Source organism: Parasteatoda tepidariorum, chromosome 2 (genome assembly GCF_982258835.1).
Source record: "Parasteatoda tepidariorum strain Cologne lab strain chromosome 2, Ptep-v5.0, whole genome shotgun sequence".
In the NCBI taxonomy this organism is placed as follows: Eukaryota; Metazoa; Arthropoda; class Arachnida; order Araneae; family Theridiidae; genus Parasteatoda; species Parasteatoda tepidariorum.
In genome coordinates this window covers 14,013,580-14,037,757 of record NC_141756.1, presented here as the reverse complement: position 1 = coordinate 14,037,757, position 24,178 = coordinate 14,013,580, and the positions used below count along the sequence as shown (strand labels likewise).

At 31.1% G+C, this 24,178-nt stretch overlaps 1 protein-coding gene across 2 annotated transcripts; it reads left to right on the top strand.

The window, feature by feature from the left end:
* Positions 1 to 645: 645 nt before the first annotated feature.
* Positions 646 to 23,315, top strand: LOC107455923 (uncharacterized). 2 transcript variants are annotated; one of them, XM_016073652.3, is made up of 9 exons: positions 646 to 791; positions 5,243 to 5,326; positions 8,671 to 8,759; positions 14,188 to 14,373; positions 15,886 to 16,023; positions 18,544 to 18,599; positions 18,711 to 18,847; positions 21,222 to 21,346; positions 23,141 to 23,315. In XM_016073652.3, the coding sequence occupies exons 1-9, from the start codon at positions 659 to 661 to the stop codon at positions 23,279 to 23,281; spliced, it is 1,089 nt and encodes a 362-aa protein (XP_015929138.1). In that variant the 5' UTR covers positions 646 to 658; the 3' UTR covers positions 23,282 to 23,315. The 2 variants fall into 2 exon arrangements, with proteins under 2 accessions (XP_015929138.1, XP_015929137.1); XM_016073651.3 differs by lacking the exon at positions 8,671 to 8,759 and adding an exon at positions 8,172 to 8,260.
* The last annotated feature ends 863 nt before the right edge of the window (positions 23,316 to 24,178 follow it).

The following is a 24,178-nucleotide window of genomic DNA, read 5'->3' as shown; positions in this document are numbered from 1 at the left end:
CCAAGCATGCAGCAGATATTTTTCATTTTAAATGTATTATAGCGTAAACAAATGCTTTGCCTGAACGAGGTAAATGCAAAAAATGAAAATTTGTCTTTATTACTATTTTATTTATGGAAAAAAAGCAACGTGTTTTTAAATGATGACGTTGCTCGTTAACGAGTTAATTAAAATTAACAAATGTTACATCTTTAAAAGAGCTTACTCAAAAATACTCAAAATCCAAGTCAGTTTTATAGTAATCATTCGGAATTCTTGACTAAAAAAAACGTTTTATTATTCATACCACGTTTAAGTAGACTTTCATAAACGGTTGTACGATATATCAGTAAAAACTTAAATGCATTTTTGACACATCTCAATTTATCTCTTTTTAGTGGCCTTGAACATCGAAGTTAGTTCTTTCCATTTCTGTCATCCGGTTGCTTAGCAACGTCTTGAACATATGAGGAAAGAAATCTCTAGTTAACAGCAGGAAATAATCGGTCACGTCGGTTTCTTTTTTATCTTATCACTTCAATTCATTAGTGTGTTTTGTAGATCTAAATGATTATATAACATCCAAAATAACTAATAAAAAAAATTTTGATAAGTGATTGACGATATCAAGTTTCGCCCAGCATCCAGCAAATATTTTTCGAACTCACTTTTCTGATTGATGTCGAGCAAAATGGTGCGAGAAGTAGATTTGCGAAGTGACACCGTCACCAAGCCTACGGCCGAGATGCGCCGCGTTATGGCTGAAGCTGTAGTGGGGGATGATGTTTACCAGGAAGACCCCACAATTAATGGTACGTTTTTTTCTTTTATTATTATTAAGACTAAATCGTCTTGAAATAGGGTCATAAGTAGTGCTAGGAATTACGAAGTTTTAATATGATATATAGTAAAGAAATATCGATATTTCACGATATATCGTTACAATTAATTTACAGTTATATTAGACAATATTTCCGTTAATCTATTGAAATGTCTTAATTGTAATGATAACATCGTAATTGCGAGGCGATATCTTATTTTAATTATAGCGATATATCATAAAAATTTTACTTTTTCATGATTAAATAATGATAATTTTAAAATTTAACTTTTTTATTAATATTATTATTTATTAATATTTCTACTTAAATGAAATTTATTTACAACTATGATAATGTATTATACAATTGTCAGTGTTGAAAATGGTTTCGATATTATGGCCTACGATATTTATTGTTGCTGACATTAGTTTCGATATAATCAAATTAGATAATTATTGTTAATTCGATCTTTATTGTAAAAGATAGTATTCAGGATATATAACGGGAGAATACTTTTTGAATATTGTTATCAAAATATTTTAAAAAATACCAATATTTGATGATATACTTGCCAAGTTATATACTGTGGGCAAAAAAATAAACGGACCACCCTGCATAACTTTTGATCTAATGATCAGATCAAATTTTAAAAATACGACTTTTCTGAAGTTTGCTTTCTTAGAAACTATTTGACAGATTTCGCAGAAATTTTGTATTTTGTCATGTAAAATTACCTTCTTTACAATGATGTAAAAAAATGTCTACCTTACAATTCAAAATTTTTTCGATTATTATTAAATAAAACAACAAATAATAATAAATATTTTTTGCATTGACCTGTGAAAACTTGAGTTTTATAATTGTGTGTAAAAATGTTTCAATTTGCTTAAATAGTTCTTGCGAAATACGAAAAAGTAAAATTAACATTAAGGGGTCCAAATTTAGGACCGTTCTCCTTCCCAAACCATATTATATTTCCCAGATTGCGGCTACATTCAGAAAAAGTATGTTTTTGTTCCCAGATCTCTTTTAACCCACGATAGGGGAGCGACACTTCCCTTGTCCTTCACCCACTGACCGTCAGGTCAGGGGTCGTTCAGATGCGGGGTCGTAACAAGACTTAAATTCGATATAACTCTTAGTTTAAAGTTCGATTTGCAATTATTAATGAGTAAATCAGTTACAGATTATTATAAACTGCTGTGTTCAATCAACACATTCAATTAAAATAATGAATACAAAATCGTACAACATTATTAGGAATCAACTTTTCGCAAAGTTACTAAATTATCCTTTTTTGGGAAAAACATTAATTTTTATACCAATCAAATATTAAACAGGAATTTAAAAAATAAAATTGTATATGAAGTTACAATGGTACCAAACCAAATAATTAAATTCAGCCCAATTGAATCGGGAACTACATCTGTGAAACCAAATCTGTGTCAATACAGTAAAATATTTAGAGATCTTTCAATTAAATAGTTTTTAATTAAAATGCAACAGTTTGTTTATCGTAAAAAACAGGAAATGATTGTAGAATTTGTGCGAAGCTAGCGGGGGCAATGCTTGCTGCAGTGCTATTATAATAAATTAACTAGCATTATAAATACTGAAAAAAAAAACATTTTAATTCTAAATAGATAAAACTTCTTTGAAAAAAACGCGCTGAAAAGCAGCAGAAATTTCAAAAAAAGTAGCAATAAAGGAAACGAAGGAAATAAAAATATGACCACCGAAGCCGACGTCTTCAGGGGGTACCGGCCCCGGTAGCTATAAAACAAAACCATTTCTATTGAGGGAGAAGCATATGCCTAAATTAACTCCCTCAGTACTCTGATGGTTTTCTATAGAAGTCCAGGAAAAAACATGAAATACAAATAACCAATTTAGAAACGAAACTCAAACAAAATCATCAGAAAATAAAAACTCATCTAACCAGGTCAAACATCGATTTCACAAGCAAGCCGAATGAAAAGGAAACACTAAAAACTAAAGAAAACAGCGCCCTCTGTTACAATACGCAGATAGAAAATAAAAAAAGTCAAGAAAAAGATACGTAACAAATAAATAGAATGTTTAACTGGGGCTGCTCAGTTAAGACTTGAATTGCGCCCTGTTAAAAGAAAAAAATATATAAAAACCTAGAAATCTTCAATCATTTTCTTAATTAAAAAATTGACATTACAAAAATTAAAGGGAAAATCATTATTATTCTAACATTATAAACTTTGTATGATAAAATATAATCTTCTTCCCGAAAATGGAGTAATGACTCTGCTAAGTGGGGTCTGCCCTTCCGTAACTCGAAGTTGTTTCAGCAGTCTCTAAGTTATGACAGATTTCTTAAATTGAGCTGCACTTACTAATTTTAAACAGATGTAAAAAAAAAAGAGAGAGAGAGAGAGAATTTAACCATACCAAAATAAAATGTAATTAAAAAGTAAATCTACACCAAACAATTTCTATTTTACATCCTCCCTTCAGAACATCTGTTTCTTTCCCATAAGACATGATAAATCTAACTTACTTTCAAATATCGAAAAATTCCTAAACTGTTTAATTTTTAGAGATTAATTAATTTTAAATAAATAATAATGTTAATTTAATTCTACTATTTTACTATTTGAAGTGCAGTTTGAAACTAATGTCAATGAAAAACAAAATAATATGTAAAAAAAAAAATTTTTTTTTTTTTTTTTTAAATTTTTTTTTTAAAGAAAGAAAACTGAAATTTTGAATATACACTTTAGGCACAGTCAACTGGAGTTACTTTGCCTAATTTTAAACTTTAAGCAGTAAAAATTGCGTGGGCTTCTCCGTCAATTGGAGAGAGTGAAATAATGTTTAGATTTCCGGAATGAATTACAATCTGTAAATCCCCCCCCCCCCCGTGAATTTAGTAACTACTAAATTTCGTGCTTGAAAATTCAAGATGTCGTTTCAGCAGTTTGAACGTTCTGTTCTATTTTATCGTGTTTTCTTTTCTTCATTAAAACTGACTGATTGAGACATGAGTAAAAATCTTAGGTCTTACTAATTAACAGTTAAGATGAGTATCACATACTAGTTGGTTGTTGTTGTCGTTGACCATTAAGGCAGAGAGTGCTTTTCTTGTTTATCAGTGGCGCCATCTATCGATAAGAATTCGACTTCTGTAATACCCATACGTCACACCCGTTTATAGGGCGGACCCATTCATACACCCAACCACAGATCGTAATTTTGACCTGAACTAGAGAATGATCACCTCCAGAGGTGTAATTTGTTATGGGAACAGGGAGGACTTTGTGACCGGACAGATTTAACGTGCATCAGTTACCATTTACTACTCGGAGAATCTTCGGCCAGCTGAATTAGAACTCCTGTTCTCACGAACGGGAGTCCAGCGCCCTGCTAGCCAGGCTATCCATACTAGTTGGTCGTTTTGACTTTTAGGGTCAGTTAATGAGAGGTGGAAAAAAAATTTTCAAATTTCCATTGGATCGTGATGTTAGATTGTCAAACGTATTGAGGACATGAAAATTTAGTTGCAAAGAAGTCCACAATCATTTCCCACCAATGATTATATACAGCTCAGGTAGAAATAATGAGAAAAACTTTCCACCTATCCATGCGAACCTATTGGATTTTAATTTCGACAAATACTTAAACCACTTTACAAATTGATTAGCTCATACTAAGAAACTAATACTAAAACAGATAAAAAAAAATTATTTCTTTTTTTTGTCTCAGCTCTTGTCAACAGTACAACTAACAGCCTTGATTACAGTTGCAGAACGGGAGTACAGTGCTCTGCAACAATAATCTAGGCCATTGAGTAGCTACTGTTTGCCAACCAAATCAAACAGTGGTTGGCTACTCAATCACTGTTTGAATAGCCAACAAAAAGTTTTTTTCCTCAGAAATGGGCAATGTATCCCCAGGTGGAAGTACCTTCCTTGTTAACATACAGGGTGTACTATAAAGGCTGCCTTTCATATGTATTTTTGGAATCCTTACATAAAATTAAAGCAGAAAAATATACTTATGGGGGGAGGTATTAAATGAAGGTATAACGGAAAAACAAACAGACAAAAACGCTATCGAAATCTGACAAATTACTGTAGAGGAAGGCAGATGTAATAAATATAAACAAAAGGCATAATTAGAAGTTGAAACTTGAAAGTGTTTCGTATACTTGTCTTTCAAATACTCTCTGTTTCATCCCGCAACAAACCTGTTATGTTGTTTATTACATTGGTTTTCTGAACTGCGATTCGTCAGATTTCTAATGTGTTTTTGTTTTTTTCCGGATTGAATTTTCGTTTAAGTGCATCCTTTTTTGTTTTCATTTTTGATAAGGATTCTAATAGTGGATATATAAAAGTATAAAGGTGGTCTTTACAGAACACCTCGTATACTTTGAATAAAATTGAAAATTTTTCAAATAAATTTTTCAGCTCTGGAAGAAAGAGTGGCTAAGTTACTGGGTAAAGAAGCAGGAATCTACGTTGCATCTGGTACCATGGGCAATCTCGCTGCAAGTAAGTAGGAAAAATAAATATGTAAAAATCCCTTCAAATTTTTAACGTTTTCCTCTTTAGTCTTGGAAAGTATTTCCCAGATGTAGCTAGACACCGATATCCAGATATTCTACTGAATGCACAGAATAAGTGTTCTAGAAATTCATTCTAGCTCCATAGCCCGTTTAGGATGGTGAAATCAAGTTCCCTCGCTTCACTTTTTTTATTTTTTTTTATTTTTGCGAAAAAAAGACACGTTACGGGTCACCCATTTTCTACGTTTTTAATATTTAAATTTTAGCAACGTGTGTTTTGTGTAAAGACTTACTTGTCAAAATTTCTACATTCCCACATGTCTATAGTCACGCTCTTTCACGTACTTTCCTTTCCTTAACATTAGGTTTACGGACGTTTCTTATATACCTATCTCAATCTCTACGAACACGATATTATTTGACGCATGAACGAATACATATACATAAGAATACATATTTAATAAATTCAGATTAGTTGATTTTTATATACCACTATTTCTAAATAATTTGTAGGGTTATATACTTCGGCACTTTATATTCGCTAAATTTACTTAGTGGTTATTTACTAACATTCTGCGTTTGTTCTTTCTATTATTTGCTTATCGGCAACAGTTGTTTATCGCTTGTTTCATTTGAGATAACGATATCGGATAACGGATCGAAGTATTGTCGGTACATTCCTATTTATTATTGATGTGATGCTTGCATGTTTACTCAAACTTTTGTCTGAATTACGATCGCGTCAAATTGACGCATATCCATAGAGACAGGTATACCACAAAGAGAATTTCAATATTTCAACGCTTTTGAAGAAAATAGACTTCAATATATGCTTACCTCGATCAATGGATAAAAGTCATTACAAGAGATAAAATAAAAATTCTAACGGGTCTTGTAATTTTCTTTACAAAACTCGAAATGCGTCAAAATGACGCGTCACGTAAACCTAGTGTTAGGAGTAGAGAAACAATTAAATATTTTAATTTCCCAAATATTTTCATTGATAAATTTATATTTAGCGTGGATACTACTGTGCCCTTTGACCCAAAAAAATTTTTTAAACAAGTATTAAATATTTCTAATTATTTATTTTTTGCAGTCTAATATAAACATTCTACTATAATGGAGATATGATAAATAAGATTTATATATAAAAAAAAACATGATATGTATTGATTAAATGTTAAAAAAACAAAAACAAAATTTTTCTAATTTTTTGTCAATTTTCAGGCAAATACTATTCTCCTTAGTAATTTTTTAAAAAAAAGTATAAAATTAAAGAATGATTTTTCTATTTGATGGTGGGAAAAGAAAAGAAATAAAAATGTGGTCGAAATTGAAGATTATCTTTTTATTTAATATTATAGAGATTTCGCACTTTTACGTTAGTTTTCCGTACGCTCCCGTGCGTAAGATTGAAGTAACTGCGCATGCTCGCGTTTATTTCAGATGCTACGTATCGTTACGTAATGTTGGCGCGATCTACGCTACAAAGACAAAGCTACAAGCACGTTTGCTTATAGCTGTTAAATATTGTTTCTTGTTTAAGCATACCTTCGAATTAAAAACATGGACATGGAATGCGAACTCAGAGAAATGTATTGATGAAATTTGAAAATGAATCATGTGATCTTACAACAATTGGCTCATTCTATAAAAATTAATTTTATTGGTTTTTGTTATACATTATGGTTGTCTGATTGCACTAGCCACATAAGAAACTAGATATATTTTCGCTATTTTGAAATTGTAAATTATATTTATTTCAACTATACAATTTAGTTAAAAGAAGTTAAATAATCAATGGAAATTTAATAATATTTTTTTTAATTATACTTATTATTATTAATAATAATTTGCATTCTTTATCACTGAATTCATCAAAATCTGTAATCTACCAAATTTTTCTGCTAACAGATCCGCAGTTTTACTTCGAGCAAAGCATCTTGACTTGAATTGGGTATAATATGAAAAAAACACAACTACTTCGATTTAGTAGGAACAACATCTGACGCAATGCTAAACGAATGGAATTTAGTTGTTGTTTATTTAGTTATTGTTATTAGTAGTTGTTGTTATTTGTTTTAGTTGTTTATTTAGTTGTATTTAGTTTCAATAACTTTTCCTTATAATGCAATAAAATCTGGCGAGCAGCTATTTAAACGATCGAGCATTTCGTTTGTTTACTTGTGGGTTGAAGTTAGGCTCGCAGAAAATGCCGTTCATGGATTAAATTTAGTAGGAACAACACAACCTGTGACGTAGGCTATATTATACCCAATTGTATGCCAAAACTCTAACGAAATAGTCTACATCCATTGTAAATGTTTGTTTTGATTTTGTGGTCAAAGTTAAAATGATATTCCACTAAGTTAGCGTTTTTAACTTATGAATTTTTGCAAAATCTCTTATTTTCACTAACGGAAGTTTCATATTTTTTCGCGGGGGCATGCGTATTTCCCCGCAACTGACACATGCGTACTAGAAGAGCGCATGCGCAATTACTTACTTACGAGAGCGTATGGAAGCTAATGTAAATTTGCGAAATCTCCCTAATACTAATTCATTAAGTGGACACACACGATTCTCGCAATAATTGAGATATCTTACATGGGTAAAATTGTTCGTTTAATAATAATTAAGAAATTACCATTTAATCAACGGTTTTAACGAAATAACTTTTTGAAATTTCGTAGCACTAAACTTGCTTTTTATTGTAACTTTAAATAATAACATTTGTTTTCTATCATTTTGCGTTTGGTTATATCCAGTATTACGAGAGAAAAAGTTATCTTGATTTGTTCTTTTTTGGCAATGTTTTTTATTTCCAGTCATGGCGCACTGTTGGACAAGAGGACTAGAAATGTTAGTTGGCGATCAAACTCATATTTTCCTGTACGAACAAGGTGGTGTAGCCCAGGTATGTATAGGGAATATTACACTGGGATTTTTCAAAAACACGCACTTTTGTTTATCAACTTAAATCGTTTGTCTTTTCCTGGAATGTTCTAATAATGAGACTTAAAATTATTTTTACTATTTCTTTTTACACCAATTTTAAAAACATTTAAAAATGAAAAAAAAAATTGAAAACAATTACAAACCTATTTTTAACCTCGTTTCCTCGCATGACTAATTTGTAAATGAAAAAAGAACTACACTGAATAAAAAAAAAAACTTAAAAAAAATTCAGATTCAAAAAATTAATAAGCAAAAATAAGGTAAACAGAATTTTCTCTATTTTTTTTCTTAATTTTAGTTGTTTGTAGTTGTTAACCATTTTTTTTTTAGAAATATTGGTTTATTAGCTTAATGAACTGTTCATTTCAGTCATGGCTCATTGTTGGACAAGGGGTCAAGAAGTGGTAGTGGGTGAATTATCTCACATATTGAAGTCAGAACAAGGCGGGGTGGCTCAGGTAGGCATGTTGTGATTGCATCTAATAGTTGCGTACTACAGGGCCAATTAGAACTAATGTGAGAGTAAAATTTAAAGAGTCCTTGTTATTCACATTTGTTTAATTTGCTCAAAAATAATTGCTCTTTACTATTGTTTTGTAAATCCTACTGTACATAAAAACCAAATGATGGCGTCGCAGTTTTCCATTGTTGTTCCTGCAGTTTTTCCTCATTCATTTCCATATTGTTTCGGTTATCATAAGCATAAAATTAATAAAAGTTATGCAGTTGTTGTTTTTCGATAAATATTTTTGTATCCCTAATTGGGTATAATATAGCCTACGTCACAGGTTGTGTTGTTCCTACTAAATTTAACCCATGAACGGCATTTTCTGCGAGCCTAACTTCAAGCCACAAATAAACAAACGAAGTGTTCGATCGTTTAAATAGCTGCTCGCCAGATTTTATTGCATTATAAAGAAAAGTTATTGAAACTAAGTACAACTAAATAAACAACAACAACTAAAACAAATAACAACAACTACTAATAACAATAACTAAATAAACAACAACTAAATTCCATTCGTTTAGCATTGCGTCATATGTTGTTCCTACTAAATCGAAGTAGTTGTGTTTTTTTCATATTATACCCAATTTAAAGTTTTTTTTTCTTCCTGTAATGATATTATTACGCTTTTTATTCAAGAGTTTAAAACTAAGAGATCTGATGCTTTTTTTTTTCATTATTATTATTATTAATTCTGCGCTACATTTTAAGAGTTTTTTTAGAAATTTAGAAAAGTGATCTAATTTTATTAACCGTTTTACAATTGTTATTTTTGTGCAAATAACATTAATATACTGTTATAAATTACAGTTAAAGATATCTGTTAAATGATTTAGAACTTGACGATCAGCTTCATGCGCACTGAGATGCAAGCAATAATGGTATTTAATATATCAGCCCGTTTGGTAAGCGAAAATATTAAATGACGGTTGTGAACTTATCAAATTTGTTTGAACAATATAATGTTACAACAATATAAATGTTATTTTAAAAAATGATTGCTTAGAAAAATGACTTCTGTTCACCAATAGATCTAAATATTTATAGATAATAATATTTGAAAGTGGGAATTGGTGACACAAGCTTGAAAATATTAACTTTAAATGAAAATATTAACTTTTGTGAAAAAACTGCTTTCTGCCAAAAAGCAATAGTTATTGCGAAGCAAGCATCGGGGTTGGTAAGCGGCAGCGAAAAGGCGGCTTATTTACCTCCTGGTGCACTTATAAAAAAAGAAGTCTCCTAAAAAAACTAAGAATCTTATTTAATTATCACCTCTCATACTGTCTCATATTAGCTACCTGAGCCGTGATGGCTAAGGGGATAGAGCGTTCCCCTTCTAATGAGGTGAACCGGGTTCGAATCCCAACGATGGCTGATCGATACGAATTCCGCATCCGGCCTGCACCGACCACAATGCTGACGTGAAATACCCTCAGTGGTAAACGGATCATAGGTGAGAGTCCCCTTGGCGTTAGGCTAACCGTGGGAGGTTTTCCTCGCCGTGTAACGCAAATACTGGTTAGTTCTATCAAAAAGTCCACCACGAAGGTAAATTTCTCCCATTTCTCCTTGACCTAGGAATGAGTTTCCTTGTCCTCTGGATTGGGTTCAAAATTACAAGGATACGGAGTTGAACATCAGTAGTCGTAAATCCGGAATTGGGTCGGTTGGTCAAAGACGGTTATAAAATATAAAATACTATCTACCTGATTTTGATGGTCTGTAATTCAAGTGACGTTAAACGTGCTTTGTAGGGCTCGTAATACTCATCCATCTAAAAAAAAAAAAAAAAAAAAAAAAATGCTTAAACATATCTTTTTTTCAATTGTTATTTAAGTGTGTTTCAACAAAAAATAATTAAAAGTATTTTCTTGATGAAAAAAAAGTTAGACTTTTGAAAGAACCTATTTTAGATTTTTTCCTTCCTCAACTTTAAACATGTTCGTAATTTTCATAGCAGTTAAGTCCAAATTCTTTTCTGTATAGTGGATGCATTTTCTTTATTGAATTTAAGTATAATTTTTTGGCGCAATGAAAGTCATCTGATTTTTGTTATGAAGGAGGGATATTTATCCCAGAAAAATAAATAAAATTGTTTAGGAAAAATAGATTGATTATGTAATTCTTAATATAATGAGCGTGACCTTATTCCAAATTTATAAAATACAGAAATGAAGTTAAAGGGATCAAGAGAATCATTCTTGTTCTCTCATCAAGACTTTCTGTGAAGATAAATATTCAACAGTTGGGACGGGCCAATAATTCGAAATTAAAAGTAAGTGAATTATTCTCAACGGACAATTAGGAGAATGGGAAGAGATCCATGGTTGGCAATTTATCGAAAGATAAAATAGCCCAAAACAAAGCAATCAATATTAAATTTGAAAATAATTTGACGAAAACTAATCGCTAAAAAGCGTGAGAGAATTAACTACGTGACTGAAACATTTTTGTGGTAAGAAATGAGAATTAAAAATAGATTTTGTTTTCGATTTAGTTGTGGCAGGGAATTAATGAGTTTTACATATGTATTAAAATAAACAGTTAGCAGTTACATTAACTGTTAAGAAAAGAATAACAGGGATGAGATTCTTCCGCGGATTCGCGGATTTCCGCTTCTTTTTAGATTTTTCCATTTTTCCCGCTAATTTCTGCGGAAATTTTTTTGAACAAGTTAAAATATTTTATGAGAAATTTAATTTTCCTCGGAGCGAAAGCATTGAAGTCCTCATTCCTCCCTCTGAAGTTTCTCAAAAAATCATTTCCTTGGGATAAAACTGGTTGACCTTTATACAGAGATGAGAATTTTTCGCTTTTGCCTTTCGAATTTCAGCCTTTTTATCAAAAACTCGAATTCTCTAAAAGTTTCGTTTTTAAAAAAAAAAAATAAATATCCTGCTTTTTTTTTTGAAAATTCAATCGTTAAAATAAAATAATCATATTTATTTACGATTTTCAAAGATAAAGAAAAAATTCAAACTACATCCTAGCTGCTAACCCACCCTTCCGTATTTTTACTTATTCTAGCTATTTTCTCTTCACAGAAAATAAGATTTTCGGTATTTTTATTCGTCCGCCGGATAGCTCGTATTTTTGCAATTCAGACGTCATGACCCTGTTGTCTGGCGTGAAAGCAAACAAAAAAAAAAAATAATAATAAATAAATAAAATAATAGAGGTGGATTTGGGGTGAAAATATTTATTTGCTCATTCACTTAATCTTGTAAATTTTTATTTATTATGTCTAAACAAAAACAATACAAACAAGCCTTTTAGAAATCCCAATTCCAGTCTCTCGCGATTTTAATATCAATCATCGATTTCGTATTTACCTGATTTAAAAGTTGCGCTATGCGATTCTTATTTACGCTATTCAAACATCGCACATTATGATTCTTAGTTACGAGATTTAAAAATCCAATATCGCATTTTGCATTTATGCATTTTTAAAATCGCTATTTTATTATCAAACATCGATTTTCGTATTTGCCTGATTTAAAAGTTGAACGTTGCGAGTCTTATTCAGGCGATTTAAATATCGTACATTGCGATTCTTATTTACGAGATTTAAAAATCCAATATAGCGATTTGTATTTACGCCCTTTTAAAACCCTATGTAGCGATTCGTATTCACGATTTTCGTATTTGCTTGATTTAAAAGTTGAACGTTGCGAGTCTTATTCAAACGATTTAAATATCGGACATTGCGATTCTTATTTACGAGATTTAAAAATCCAATATAGCGATTTGTATTTACGCTCTTTTAAAACCCTATGTAGTGATTCGTATTCACGTGAGCTTAAAATCCTATGTCGTGACTCGTTTTTGCGGTTGTAATATCAAACATCGATTTTCGTATTTATACGAAATCCAATCCAATAAAGTAATTTGTATTTACGCTTTTTAAAACCCTATGTAGCGATTGGTATTCATGTGAGCTTAGGATTCTATGTCGTGATACGTTTTTGCGGTTGTAAAATCAAACATCGATTTTCGTACTTAAACGTGATTTAAAAATTAGACATTGTGATTTGTATTTGCGCGGTTTGAAAATTATGCATCGTGATTCGTATTTACGTGCTCTAAAAATTACGCATCATGATTTGTATTTCTGCATACTTTAAAATTCTATATAGAGTTTCATATTCACTTGATTTAAAAGCCTCATATCGGGATTCATATTGTCTCAATTTAAAAATAAGGCATGTGATTAATATTTATATATTCATACAATTTTAAAATTAATCATCAGGATTTATAATCACATGGTTTACAAGTTTAAAGATCTCACTCTTTTTGTCAAATTTTTGTGTGTGTATATATATATATATATATATATATATATATATATATATATATATATATATTCTTGGATTTCCTCTTTTTTACTTTCTGACTACTCTCATCCCTGGAATAAATATTTAAATTAGCTTTTTTATGATATGTAATAAAAATTAAAATTCTATTAAGAATGATTGAAAAAAAATAATTTAAGAAACTTTAAAAGCAAGGATATACGTAATTTCTATCATTGCACCAAACTAATGAATAATGAATAGAAGCAAAAATTATCTTTCCGAAAAAGTTGCAGTTTTCGACTTTACATTATTTTTTATACCATGCATATTAGCCATGATTGGTCCGATATCTGATGTCCAAATAATAATTAGTATTTAACAGAAAAAACAAATAGAACTAAATTTTACTTGCAGAATGTGACGTAATTACCTTTTGCAATGCATGTTTTTAGAACTTTTATCAAAAGTGATGTGTAAAAAAAATGAATGCATTGTGTGTCGCACATTAATATCCAAGAGTGTAAAAAAAAAACGCTATGAAATTCAAAAAATTACTAAAAATAAATACAAAAGTGATGAGAAACGTTTTTTATTTAATAAGTTTCCATCTTTATTGGCTCAATTGTCCTGGATGGGTCCTGGCTTGAACCAGACACCTCTGTTTTTGGCAAAAGTATTCCAATTTATAACATTGACAGAGTTAGGGTCTTTTTCAACGCAATCAATCCATCTCAGAAAGGGGTCTGTCCCGAGGTTTGGAACCCGCAGGCTTTGCCAGAAATATTTTCTTACATCAATATCTTATTGCTTTGTGACAAGGTGGCCAGCACATTTGAGTCTCTATTGTTTTATGAATATTAAGGCATCAGGTAGTGTTGCACCAAATCTTACGAGAACGAGTTAGTGCTTTTTCCGTATGAATACAAGTAAATCCTAACAAAACTGATTTTCTTCTCATAATTTTAATTCGAAAATCAAAATCGTTTTTTATGCATTTCTTTTTCACAACCTGGATTCACAAATTGTTGTTATTTCTTTTTATTATCTTTCACAACCATGTATCATTTTTTACCTTTTCAGCTTGGCGGTGTCAATGTCAGCACCCTGAAAAATCTAGATGATGGAACGTTTTCATTGGAGGAATTGAAAGAAAAGTTCAGACCAGCAAACCCAGATATCCATGAGCCATCCACAGGAGTGGTTTGCCTTGAGAATACAAATAATCGATGCGGTGGAAGAGTCTTACCACAGTCATTCATTCAACAGGTATAAATTACAGATTTCCTAGATACGAGATTTTCAAAAGTTTGTAAAAGGAAAATAGTTAAAGTTAAAAATAAAAATTATTGCAACAAGTTATTCTTACAGAGGATAATTCCCATCCCCCAAAATTTCTAGTTTTAATTCAAAAAATGTGCGACAGTTGGAGACCGTTTTCCCCGCTGCATTTAGATGCATGTAAAAATCCTCTTCCAATTACAATGTGCCATCTTGGCTGTTGATGGAAATTCCGAAAATAAAGTAATCGCGATCGCAACACTCTAATACTCCCTCTGGGGAGAAAATCGGTTTCATGTCGTGACCCTCTCCCATCCCTCTTCTCAGTTGTATAGGAATATATTACGATATTTTCCCCTTTCTTAATATTTTTCGTATTTCCTTGTCAAAAATATACAGTTTTTAAATTTCCAGGTCGTTTAATTTTAGAACTATGTTTAATGTAGTTTTAATCTATTTAAAAGTGAAGAAAGAAACTAACGTACTTCCTTCTGCTATGACACTCCACCTGCTAATGTTGAAAGCATGCGAAGTGTTGCCATAGGTAGAGAGTTCTGCTCTACGCCACCTGTTGCCCATTTCGATCGCCAAATGTGATTTTTATTCATTGAAAGATTTTGAAAATTCGTGAAGGCATTTTTAATTTTCAGGCTGCTTATCTTTGGATGGTTGACCGTGTAAAGTTAAGCACAGAGGACGCTAGTGGTTAAAATTCGTTCTAAGACTTCCGGGTTACTACTTTCAATTGATTTTTACGCCTGAGTTTGAAAATGCACGCCATCCAATATTATTATACTTCTGCATTCTTTCTATTTAAATTTCAACGAGACAAACAACAAATGAATTTGGAATATTCCACAAGCATGCTATGATTCTACTCAAAAAATAACAATCAGTGCACTAATATAGCCAAATAAGGGATAACATTCAAAACATGGCAAACCTTACACTTTATTTGTGTCATGATATTAATTTTCTTAACTTTGTTTTAGTTTCACGACCCGTTAGAATTTATAAATTACAGAAAACTCTTATGAATGGTAAAATTACGAGTAAATGTAAACCACAATAATAAAACTTCCTGGAATATTAAGCCTACGCCTACATAATACACTACATATTAAGCCAACATAATACACATCGCCTCTAAGCATAACATAAGCGGAGGAATAAATCGCAAGTTTTCTAAATTTCTTCTGGTTTTAAGAAGCTTGTTATTGTTTACATTCAGTCAACCATCCATTCCAGGTTTAATTTTTGCTGTGCCATCTGATGAAAAATTTTGAAATAAAAATAGGAGTTTTGCAGGGAAAAAAATTATTGCCTTTCACTTGAAGTTGCCACTAGAAATTGTTTTGACCATTTTCATGCTAAAAAATTTTTTTTTTTTGTTGAAAATTTTTAAATTCTGTCTTATAGAATATGTTTTATTTAGAATTTCATGGCCAATGTACGCACAATGATTTGTTTTCATTCACGAAATATTTCATTTCCATCCAGGTCTGTGACATATCCCGTGATCGTGGTGTGCCTGTTCATATGGATGGCGCTCGTTTATTAAATGCTGCTGTCCACTCTGGGATACCCCCGCATGAAATAGTTAAAGATTGCGCATCTGTATCTATGTGTCTTTCTAAGGTAAATAATTAATTGTACAGTGTACAAAAGGAGAAACAAAACTACCGAATAAGTTTCGATCTGGTGATCGAATTTTCAATTACTACTATGTAATCTTAATCGCTTATGTGTCAATTTTTTAACAGCGCCCCTGGTGAAACTAATGCGATAATGTTTTACAGATTATAGTTACGCCCGATTACATTATCTGAATTTATAAAAAAAAAATATCAAAAAAGTACGTTTTGTTTTTCTGCATTTATTATTCATTTCTATAAGTATAATACTGTTATCGGTAAGTGCATCTTTAGATAGTATTCTACTTCTTTCTCTCCCAATAATATTTCGATTTTGTATAGATATAGAGCAATGTGCTTATTTTACAGAAACCTCATGGCGAATATCAAAACAATTTTGTTAAATAATATTTATGCAGTTTGAATCCTTTACATTATGTGCAATGTGCCGAAAAAAAAAAGAAAAAAGAAAACCGGACCACCCTGAATAACTTTTGATCTAATGATCGGATCTTCGCGTTCTAGAATTCAATCTTAATGGTTCGAAGGGAAGACTTCAAATATGCTAATAAATAAACGCAGACGATATTTAAAGTCATGAAATCAGATACACAAACGTACTTTCTCTGAATAAACATACCTTTTTTTTGACGGATTCGAATTTCTGACCCTCAAAATATAGAGAAGTAGCCGCAATCTGAGAAATATGGTCCCAATAGTTTGGTCTGGAAAGAGCTGTAAGTTTGGATCCTTTAACGTTAATTTTACTTTTTGCGTATTTTGCTATATCTCCAGAACTTTCTAGGCGAATTTTACAAAAAAATGCGCACATAATTATCCATAATTATCATTTATCCGAAGATAATTCCACGCAAAAAATATTTTTCAATAAATATTTATTATTTTATGGTCAAAAAAATGTTGAATTGAAAGGTATAAAATTTTTTGCATCATTTTAAAGAATATAACTTTACAAGGCACAATACAAAAATTTGAGCAAAATCAGGGAAATAGTTCTTGAGAAATCGAATTTTGAAAATCAGAATTTTTTGAAATTCATATTCTCAAGAACTATTTCCCTGGTTTTGCTCAAATTTTCGTATTGTGCCTTGTATTCTTTAAAATGATGCAAAAAATTGTATACCTTGCGATTCAAAATTTTTTCCACCATTCGTAAGTAAATAAAATAAAAAATAATCAATATTTACTAAAAGTAATTTTTTGCGTGGAATTATCTTTGAAAAATGAATTTTATTATTGCGGATAAATTTTTTTTAATTTGCTTAGAAAATTTTAGAGATATAGCGAAATACGCAAAAAGTAAACTTAACATTAAGGGGTTCGAACTTTGGACCACACTCTTGACTATTTGTCGGGATCATATTTTCCAGATTGCGGCTAACCCCTTTTATTTTGGGATTTAGATATCCGAATTTGTTGAACAAAAGGTATATTCGAAGAAAGTACGTTTTGTGAATGATTTAGTAACTTAAAATATCGTCTGCATTTGTTAATTAGCATATTTGAGGTCACCTCCTCGAACTATTAAGATTGAGTCCTAGAATGTGAAGATCCGATAGTTAGATCAAAAGTTATTCAGGGAGGTCCTTTTTTTCATTTGCCCATTGTATATATATGCTGGATTGTTGTAATTAAAGTTACTCTCTACCTGGTAACTTTAATTAGAACACCCTGCAAATATGCCCATATAGTGTCCGTTCTGGTATGAGGATGACGATAAGACTTGATTCATGTGCTAAATGAACCACCAAGAAATGAAATCTACAATTACAAAGTTCACATTTCGACCAAAGGGTGGCATTGCATGGATGGAAAAAGACTTTATTATTCGGACTCTCTGTACCAAAATTGTTCTGAAACATGATAATTACAAACGAAAGAGCTGATTGAAGATGAGATCGCAAATTAGAATGTATTATAATTGGACATGAACTGAAAGCAAGAATATAACTGGTCACATTGCTGCTCTATATCAAGAAATCCTTCACGTTAAGGATGAATTTTCTTATAACACATTTTGGACACATAGATCATCGCCCACTTAGCAAGTCAAAACATTTTTTACGCCCCCTTACGGAAAAAAACCCAATAAAAATAAATGAATAATAAATAGAACATTTCTTGCTTAATTTTAAATCTTTTGATTTTTTTAAAAATATTTTAACATACACCTCTACAGTTATGACTCTACCTTTAAGTTATTGAAAATATATCTAAAGACAAATGTATTTACATTACAAACGTTTTTTGTACCAATTTTGAAAAAACTTGTACGTAAAATTAAGTGTCTGCAAATAAGTAAATTAAATTTATCACTTTACTGTTGAAATTGGACAAATCTTTCTAGAGCTCTCCTAAAACTTTCCATCACCCACTAGGGAGAGGGTGTATGCCCACGTTGGGAACTTTATGGTCTTAACAGCATAATTTTAATTATATCAAACCTATACACCTGATTTATTTATTATTCAGTGTTTAGTTACGGTGTTTGTTTTTGATACAGGGTATTGGAGCCCCAGTTGGATCTGTTGTTGTTGGTTCTAAGGAATTCATCGTTAGGTACGTATTATGATACGGCTATATACACAATAAAAGCAGTTCTTGTTTGTTATTCAGACTGTATAGTTAATTATGTCACTGTAATGTCAAGCACTATTTTTTACCCCTTAGGGTGCGCAGATGTCGTAAGGTTTTGGGCGGAGCCATGAGACAAGCTGGTATTCTAGCTGCGGCAGCTCTAGTTGGGTTAGATTCCGCTATGGAAAGATTAAGCGTTGACCACAAGAGAGCGAAAAAACTAGCACATGGTAAGAAAAATTTATTATTCTGTTTTTCAACAAAAATATCTTTTTTTGAAAATCTAATATCAAAACTATCAAAATACATTAATTTTTACATTTAGTTTTTGTATCAAATTTTCTGGCCATCTCAACAGTTTCAAGCTGCAGATGCCAAGATATATCAAGCATATGAAATCAACTCTGCGGTGATAACGTGGCCTTAGAAATGTTGATGGTTGTACAAAAGACCCATTCAATGATAAAAAACTTGACTGCTCTCTATTTTCCCCGCCAGAGGTTGAACAAGAGGCAACTTTAAAATTAATCTTTATTTTTTGCTGCAGAATGAAAATGTCGTTAAATTTTTTAAATTTGAAATTATATTTGTAATAGCTTCTAACATACTTGTAAATGCTTACAATATTTAAGATCATTTTTCTGACAAGCCATTTACGATAAGACTGTTTGAAGCACGTTATGATACCCTGGTCCATCGGCTGCAACTTTGCTGTTGTGTTTGGCGGGAGAAACTGCAAGTTTACTGCTTTCAAATTAGGTAGATCACTATGCGCTGTGCATTTATCCATAAAGAGTATCTCTTTTTTTAGCGAAGAATTTCCGATCCAATTTTCTTACATAGTCTTCAAATAAAACTGACGTCATCTAAAACTTTTTGTTAGACTTGTAATCCAAAGGATACGTTTTTACTTGAAACATCGGGGATTTCGGTATTTTCCGATAACAAGTAAGGGCATTTCCTCCAACTAGGACAGTCAAACGGTCCTTGCTCATTTCACCCCCTGAGCAGTTTTCATCCTTAACATAGTCTTATTTGGAAGACATGTAAAAAATAAGCCCATTTCATCAATATTGAAAACATCATTTTATCTGTATCCTTGAAGTAAATTTGGTAACGTTTCATTTAACCACTGTTCACATACTTCAAGAGGGACAGCTTTAGCTCCTCCATGAAGATTGCGAAAGACATTGTGTGTGTGTTGCAAAGGAAGGGGCAAGGGGAAGGGGCTCTTAGTTTTTTTTTTCTTGCTTTAAAAGATCCCAAAAAAATCGAGTTAAAGGGAGTAAAATGCGAGTAATCGAGAATAATTAACATGAAATTGAAGATAAAAGGGTCGGGACCTCATAAAAAAATCGAGTTATAGTAATATTCGAGTTATCGTACTTCGAGTTATAGCGAATTGACTGTATATCGAAAAATGCATGTCAGATCACAAAAAGAAGCTGTGATATCTGTTGTGTTACCAATATATTTTAAAAAGTTTGAATTGTACTCGTTCCTCGTTCATTCGCATTCACACACTCTTTGAATATGTGGAATTCATCATCACCAGTTCGTCGGCCCCTTTGATCAGCACCTTTGAGCGAAATCGATAGATTTAGGTTTTAGTCATTGCACGCTTCGCGTATAGCGCTATTAAATTAAAAAGGCTGGCTACAAATCACGTTCTGGCAAAAGTAAGGCTGCTTGTTAAGTGAGTTTGCAGGCACAGAAATATAGGCTTATGTATTATGTATATAGTATATCAAGACTTTCGACGTGATCAGCATCTACACCTACGCATTTCCTCTGAACCAAGATGCTGTAAGCAACAGTTAAAATTTTACTTTTTTCTTTTTTGGCTCTTAAGGCAAGACGTTCCAATGTGACATATCATGCCTTCAAAATGAAAAGACGCCAAGCATTGCTTTGGATTCCCCTGGAATTGTATCATGTTTTTTTCTTGCATATCAGAGCCCATGAGTTCCGTGAAAAACAACGCTTTTTCACTCGTTGAAGTTTGCCACTTATCTTCTTGGACTGACGATGTCTGTCCCGCGATTAATCATGACTCATTGTGAGATTCTATATGGTGCTCCACCACTCTCTCCCAGAATAACGATGAGTGTTGACTCAAGACAAGATCTCAGCTTAAATCCTTAAACGTTAGTATATCAAACTGAGTGACAGTTACCTCTTAATTTTTATAACTACAAGCTGTATTTATCTTCGCAGGTAGTATTCATTTTTTTCCTTCAAATTTTTGAGCGATGGTTAAGAGACACTAATGAAAAAAAAAATGATTGCCGCATAGAGTAAATTGCACCCGATATTCGACATTTCCTTGTGTAATAACACCCTATCTAACGACCCCCAAACTTCATAACTCCGTGCTGCCGAGGTAAATTTCTAGGGTTGATCTACAATAAAAAAATAAATATTTCTATTTAAGATTTTGAAGTACACCAGCAGATTCTGATGTCAAGGGATTCAATTTGGTATCATTGAATGCAGCTTTTGAAAATATTCAAACCTTTGATCTGTTGTGCATAACTCGTGATTATTTTAGACACTTTGTGTAATATGTAGTTATAATGTAATTGTAATGTTTATTTATTACAGAAATACACAACTTGAAAAGTGATCTTTTAACAGTGGACCCTGAAGTTGTGGAATCAAATATGCTGTTATTGAATTTCCCTTCTCCTCGTCTGACATCAGCACAATTTGTAGAAAAAATGGCGCAGGTAATATATATATATATATATCAAAGTTAGGTTACAATACCGTTTGATTAATTCATTTATTAAATTTTTAATTTGATTATGTGATGTTGTCTGTGTTTGACACATCACTTGCTCTTTGTTATTAAACTCTTCATTATTAAACTCTTCATTATTAAACTCTCCATTCAATTCAACTATATTGGCATGGGAAGGCTCTACGGTTATCTCCATTTAACACAGCGGAAAATCTTTAAGTACCGTGGAGTTCCCTTATGCCGAGCAAACTTTCGTAGAACTACTTTAATATTTACAGAAATGGTCAGGCAACTTTACGAATTAGCTCTATAAAATTCACTGAATAATAAAAACAAATAAAAACAGTTCTTTCTTTTTGCTTTATTTTAAGACCTTAATTTTTACGAACACATTTTGAATCATCCCAAAAAGTGATAAATTTAATGAAGAATTTTATTTTAATTAGTCGAAATAGATGAAATTATTTCAATCTGATAACGTTATTTCGAAGTTGTTTTTCTTTAATAATCGTTTCTTTATTATGTTTTTATTAGAAGAGTTCTTCCTGATTTTTTTTTCCAGAAGTAAAATATATATATATATATAAAGCCACAAAATTTTTTTTACAAAAAAATGAGACTTTTAACCTTCAGCTTATGTCATAATACCTCGAAGCGAATATTCATCAATAAATCTTTGTGAGTGAGGGAGAAATCTTCAAAGAAAAAAGTAATTAACAGAAAATCAGCACTGACAGTATTTATTCATTTTAAAAAAAATGTTTCTTCTTTAAATTAAAGCGAAGTTTTAAAAGAGTCCATCAAAGTAACACACTAGGTGTGGCCGGGATAGCTTGTAGGCATGGCGCTGGTCCTGCCAACCGGGAATTCTTGGCCATAGATGGAGCCACAGGAAAACAAGAACAATTATTACCCTACCCTTTACCTTAATCAAAGAATATATAAGTGTAAGAATATATATATGTAGAATATATATACTCACATTATATATTCTTTGACTTAATGGCCTATGGCAATTACCCACTAGGTTTAAAATGGTTAGTTGATCTAGTGGACTCAAGATATAGAAAAATTAAATAATCTAGTGAACAATTTATACATTAATTAATAAATATATATTATTGAATAATATTAGTAATTGAAGGGCGAGTGAACAATATGTATTATTGAAAGTATATGTACATTTCCCACTCACAATATATGTTATGAACAATATATATTTTAGTGAACAATATATTGAATAATATTATCGATTGAAGGTTAAGTTGATCTAGTAATAGTTGATTCGAGGCAAAAAGGATTAATTAAATCTGTAATAAAGTAAATTAATCTAGAAAATACTAGATGTAAATTATTAATTATTCTAGTAATTTAAAGGTATAAAAGAGTTACTTAATCTAATGAATTCAAGCTATAAAATAGCTAATTAATTTAATTAACACTATAAATAAAAGGGTTAGAAAACCTCCTAGAAAAGAGCAGGCCTCAGCACGGGTTACCATAAATATCCTTTAGTAGTCCAAACGTAATGACATATTTCGTATTTTCAACCACTGCGCAGCTTAGTACCCCGAACGTAATGACATCTTTCTTATTTTTCATCTACTGCGCAGTTAACTTCGTCACATCGGACTACTAAATTGATCTGTGCTGAGGCCTTCCTACTTCTAGGAGGTGTTGGTTAGTTTATGTAGTTACACTATGAATAAAGGGAACATAAAAATTTAGTGAACGCTTGAATTCAGTAATTGATATTTGCTAATTTTCTTAATCTTTATAGATTAACCCAGGAGACAAAGAGAAAGTTATTGTAAGATGTGGTACGTGGTTCAGAAATAGAGTTCGATGGGTTCTACATTCAGATTTAACTCAAGAAGATTTGGATTTAGCACTCCAGAAAATACGCAGCATTCTCGTCTAATTGTGCCATTAATAAAGAATTTGTTTTCTTTTGATCGTTATCTTCTCCTAGGAAAATGACTTTAATCCACTGTAAATGATTTAAAATAGCTTTTTTTCCCCATTTTTTTAAAATTTTATTTTAGTTTATTTCACAAATAAGGAAGCGCGTGCAAAAATATTTTTATTCATAAATTTATTCATATTTTATGAATAAAAATATTTTATTCATAAATATTTTGTAAAAAAAAAAAAAAAAAAAAAAAAAAAAAATTTTTTTTTTTTTAAAAATGAACAAAAATTAAAAAATTTCAAAAATAAATTTTCCGTTTAAAGATAAATAAATAAATAGAAAAAAGCAGATATTTTTTTAGTCACTATATGCATTGATTTTTAAAGGTAAAATGTTCATTAATTTACTTAAATCGATCTTTTCTTAAATTAAATCGTACTATATTTGAAGATTTGAGAAGGATTTTTTTTTTGTTACCAAATCATTTAAGACTCTATCTCTTCTGCTAAGTGCATATTACTCGAAATTAAAAAGCGAATGTATTAATAACTTTTAGTCGAATGACTGTATTTTTCGCGTACTTAGATGCAATCTTAATTATTCAAGGAACAAACCTTAAAAGTATTCTATATTATAAGTTCCAACATTTTTACGAAAGTCTTAAGTTTTTTATTTTTGGAGCAGTGTTGGCCTTTACGATTTTTTAACATAATTACAGACATATAGTTTCAATTTAAAAAAATATAATAACAAAATTTCATTTAGTTATTTATTATGATCCTTATTATGCTGATATAATTTTTCAATTAAAAAAATTAGAATTTCTTAAAAATGAATATACACGTGAAAGATTTTAAATGTTTTACATTTATTAATAATGTCAGAGAACAGGCATTTTTATTCTTT

Bases quoted from the DNA above. Each gene is read 5' to 3' on its own strand.
- LOC107455923 (XM_016073652.3), top strand. From the start codon at position 659: ATGTCGAGCAAAATGGTGCGAGAAGTAGATTTGCGAAGTGACACCGTC. The intron at 5,327-8,670 runs GTAAGTAGGAAA...TGTTCATTTCAG, and splicing joins CATGGGCAATCTCGCTGCAA to TCATGGCTCATTGTTGGACA. The intron at 8,760-14,187 runs GTAGGCATGTTG...TTACCTTTTCAG, and splicing joins AACAAGGCGGGGTGGCTCAG to CTTGGCGGTGTCAATGTCAG.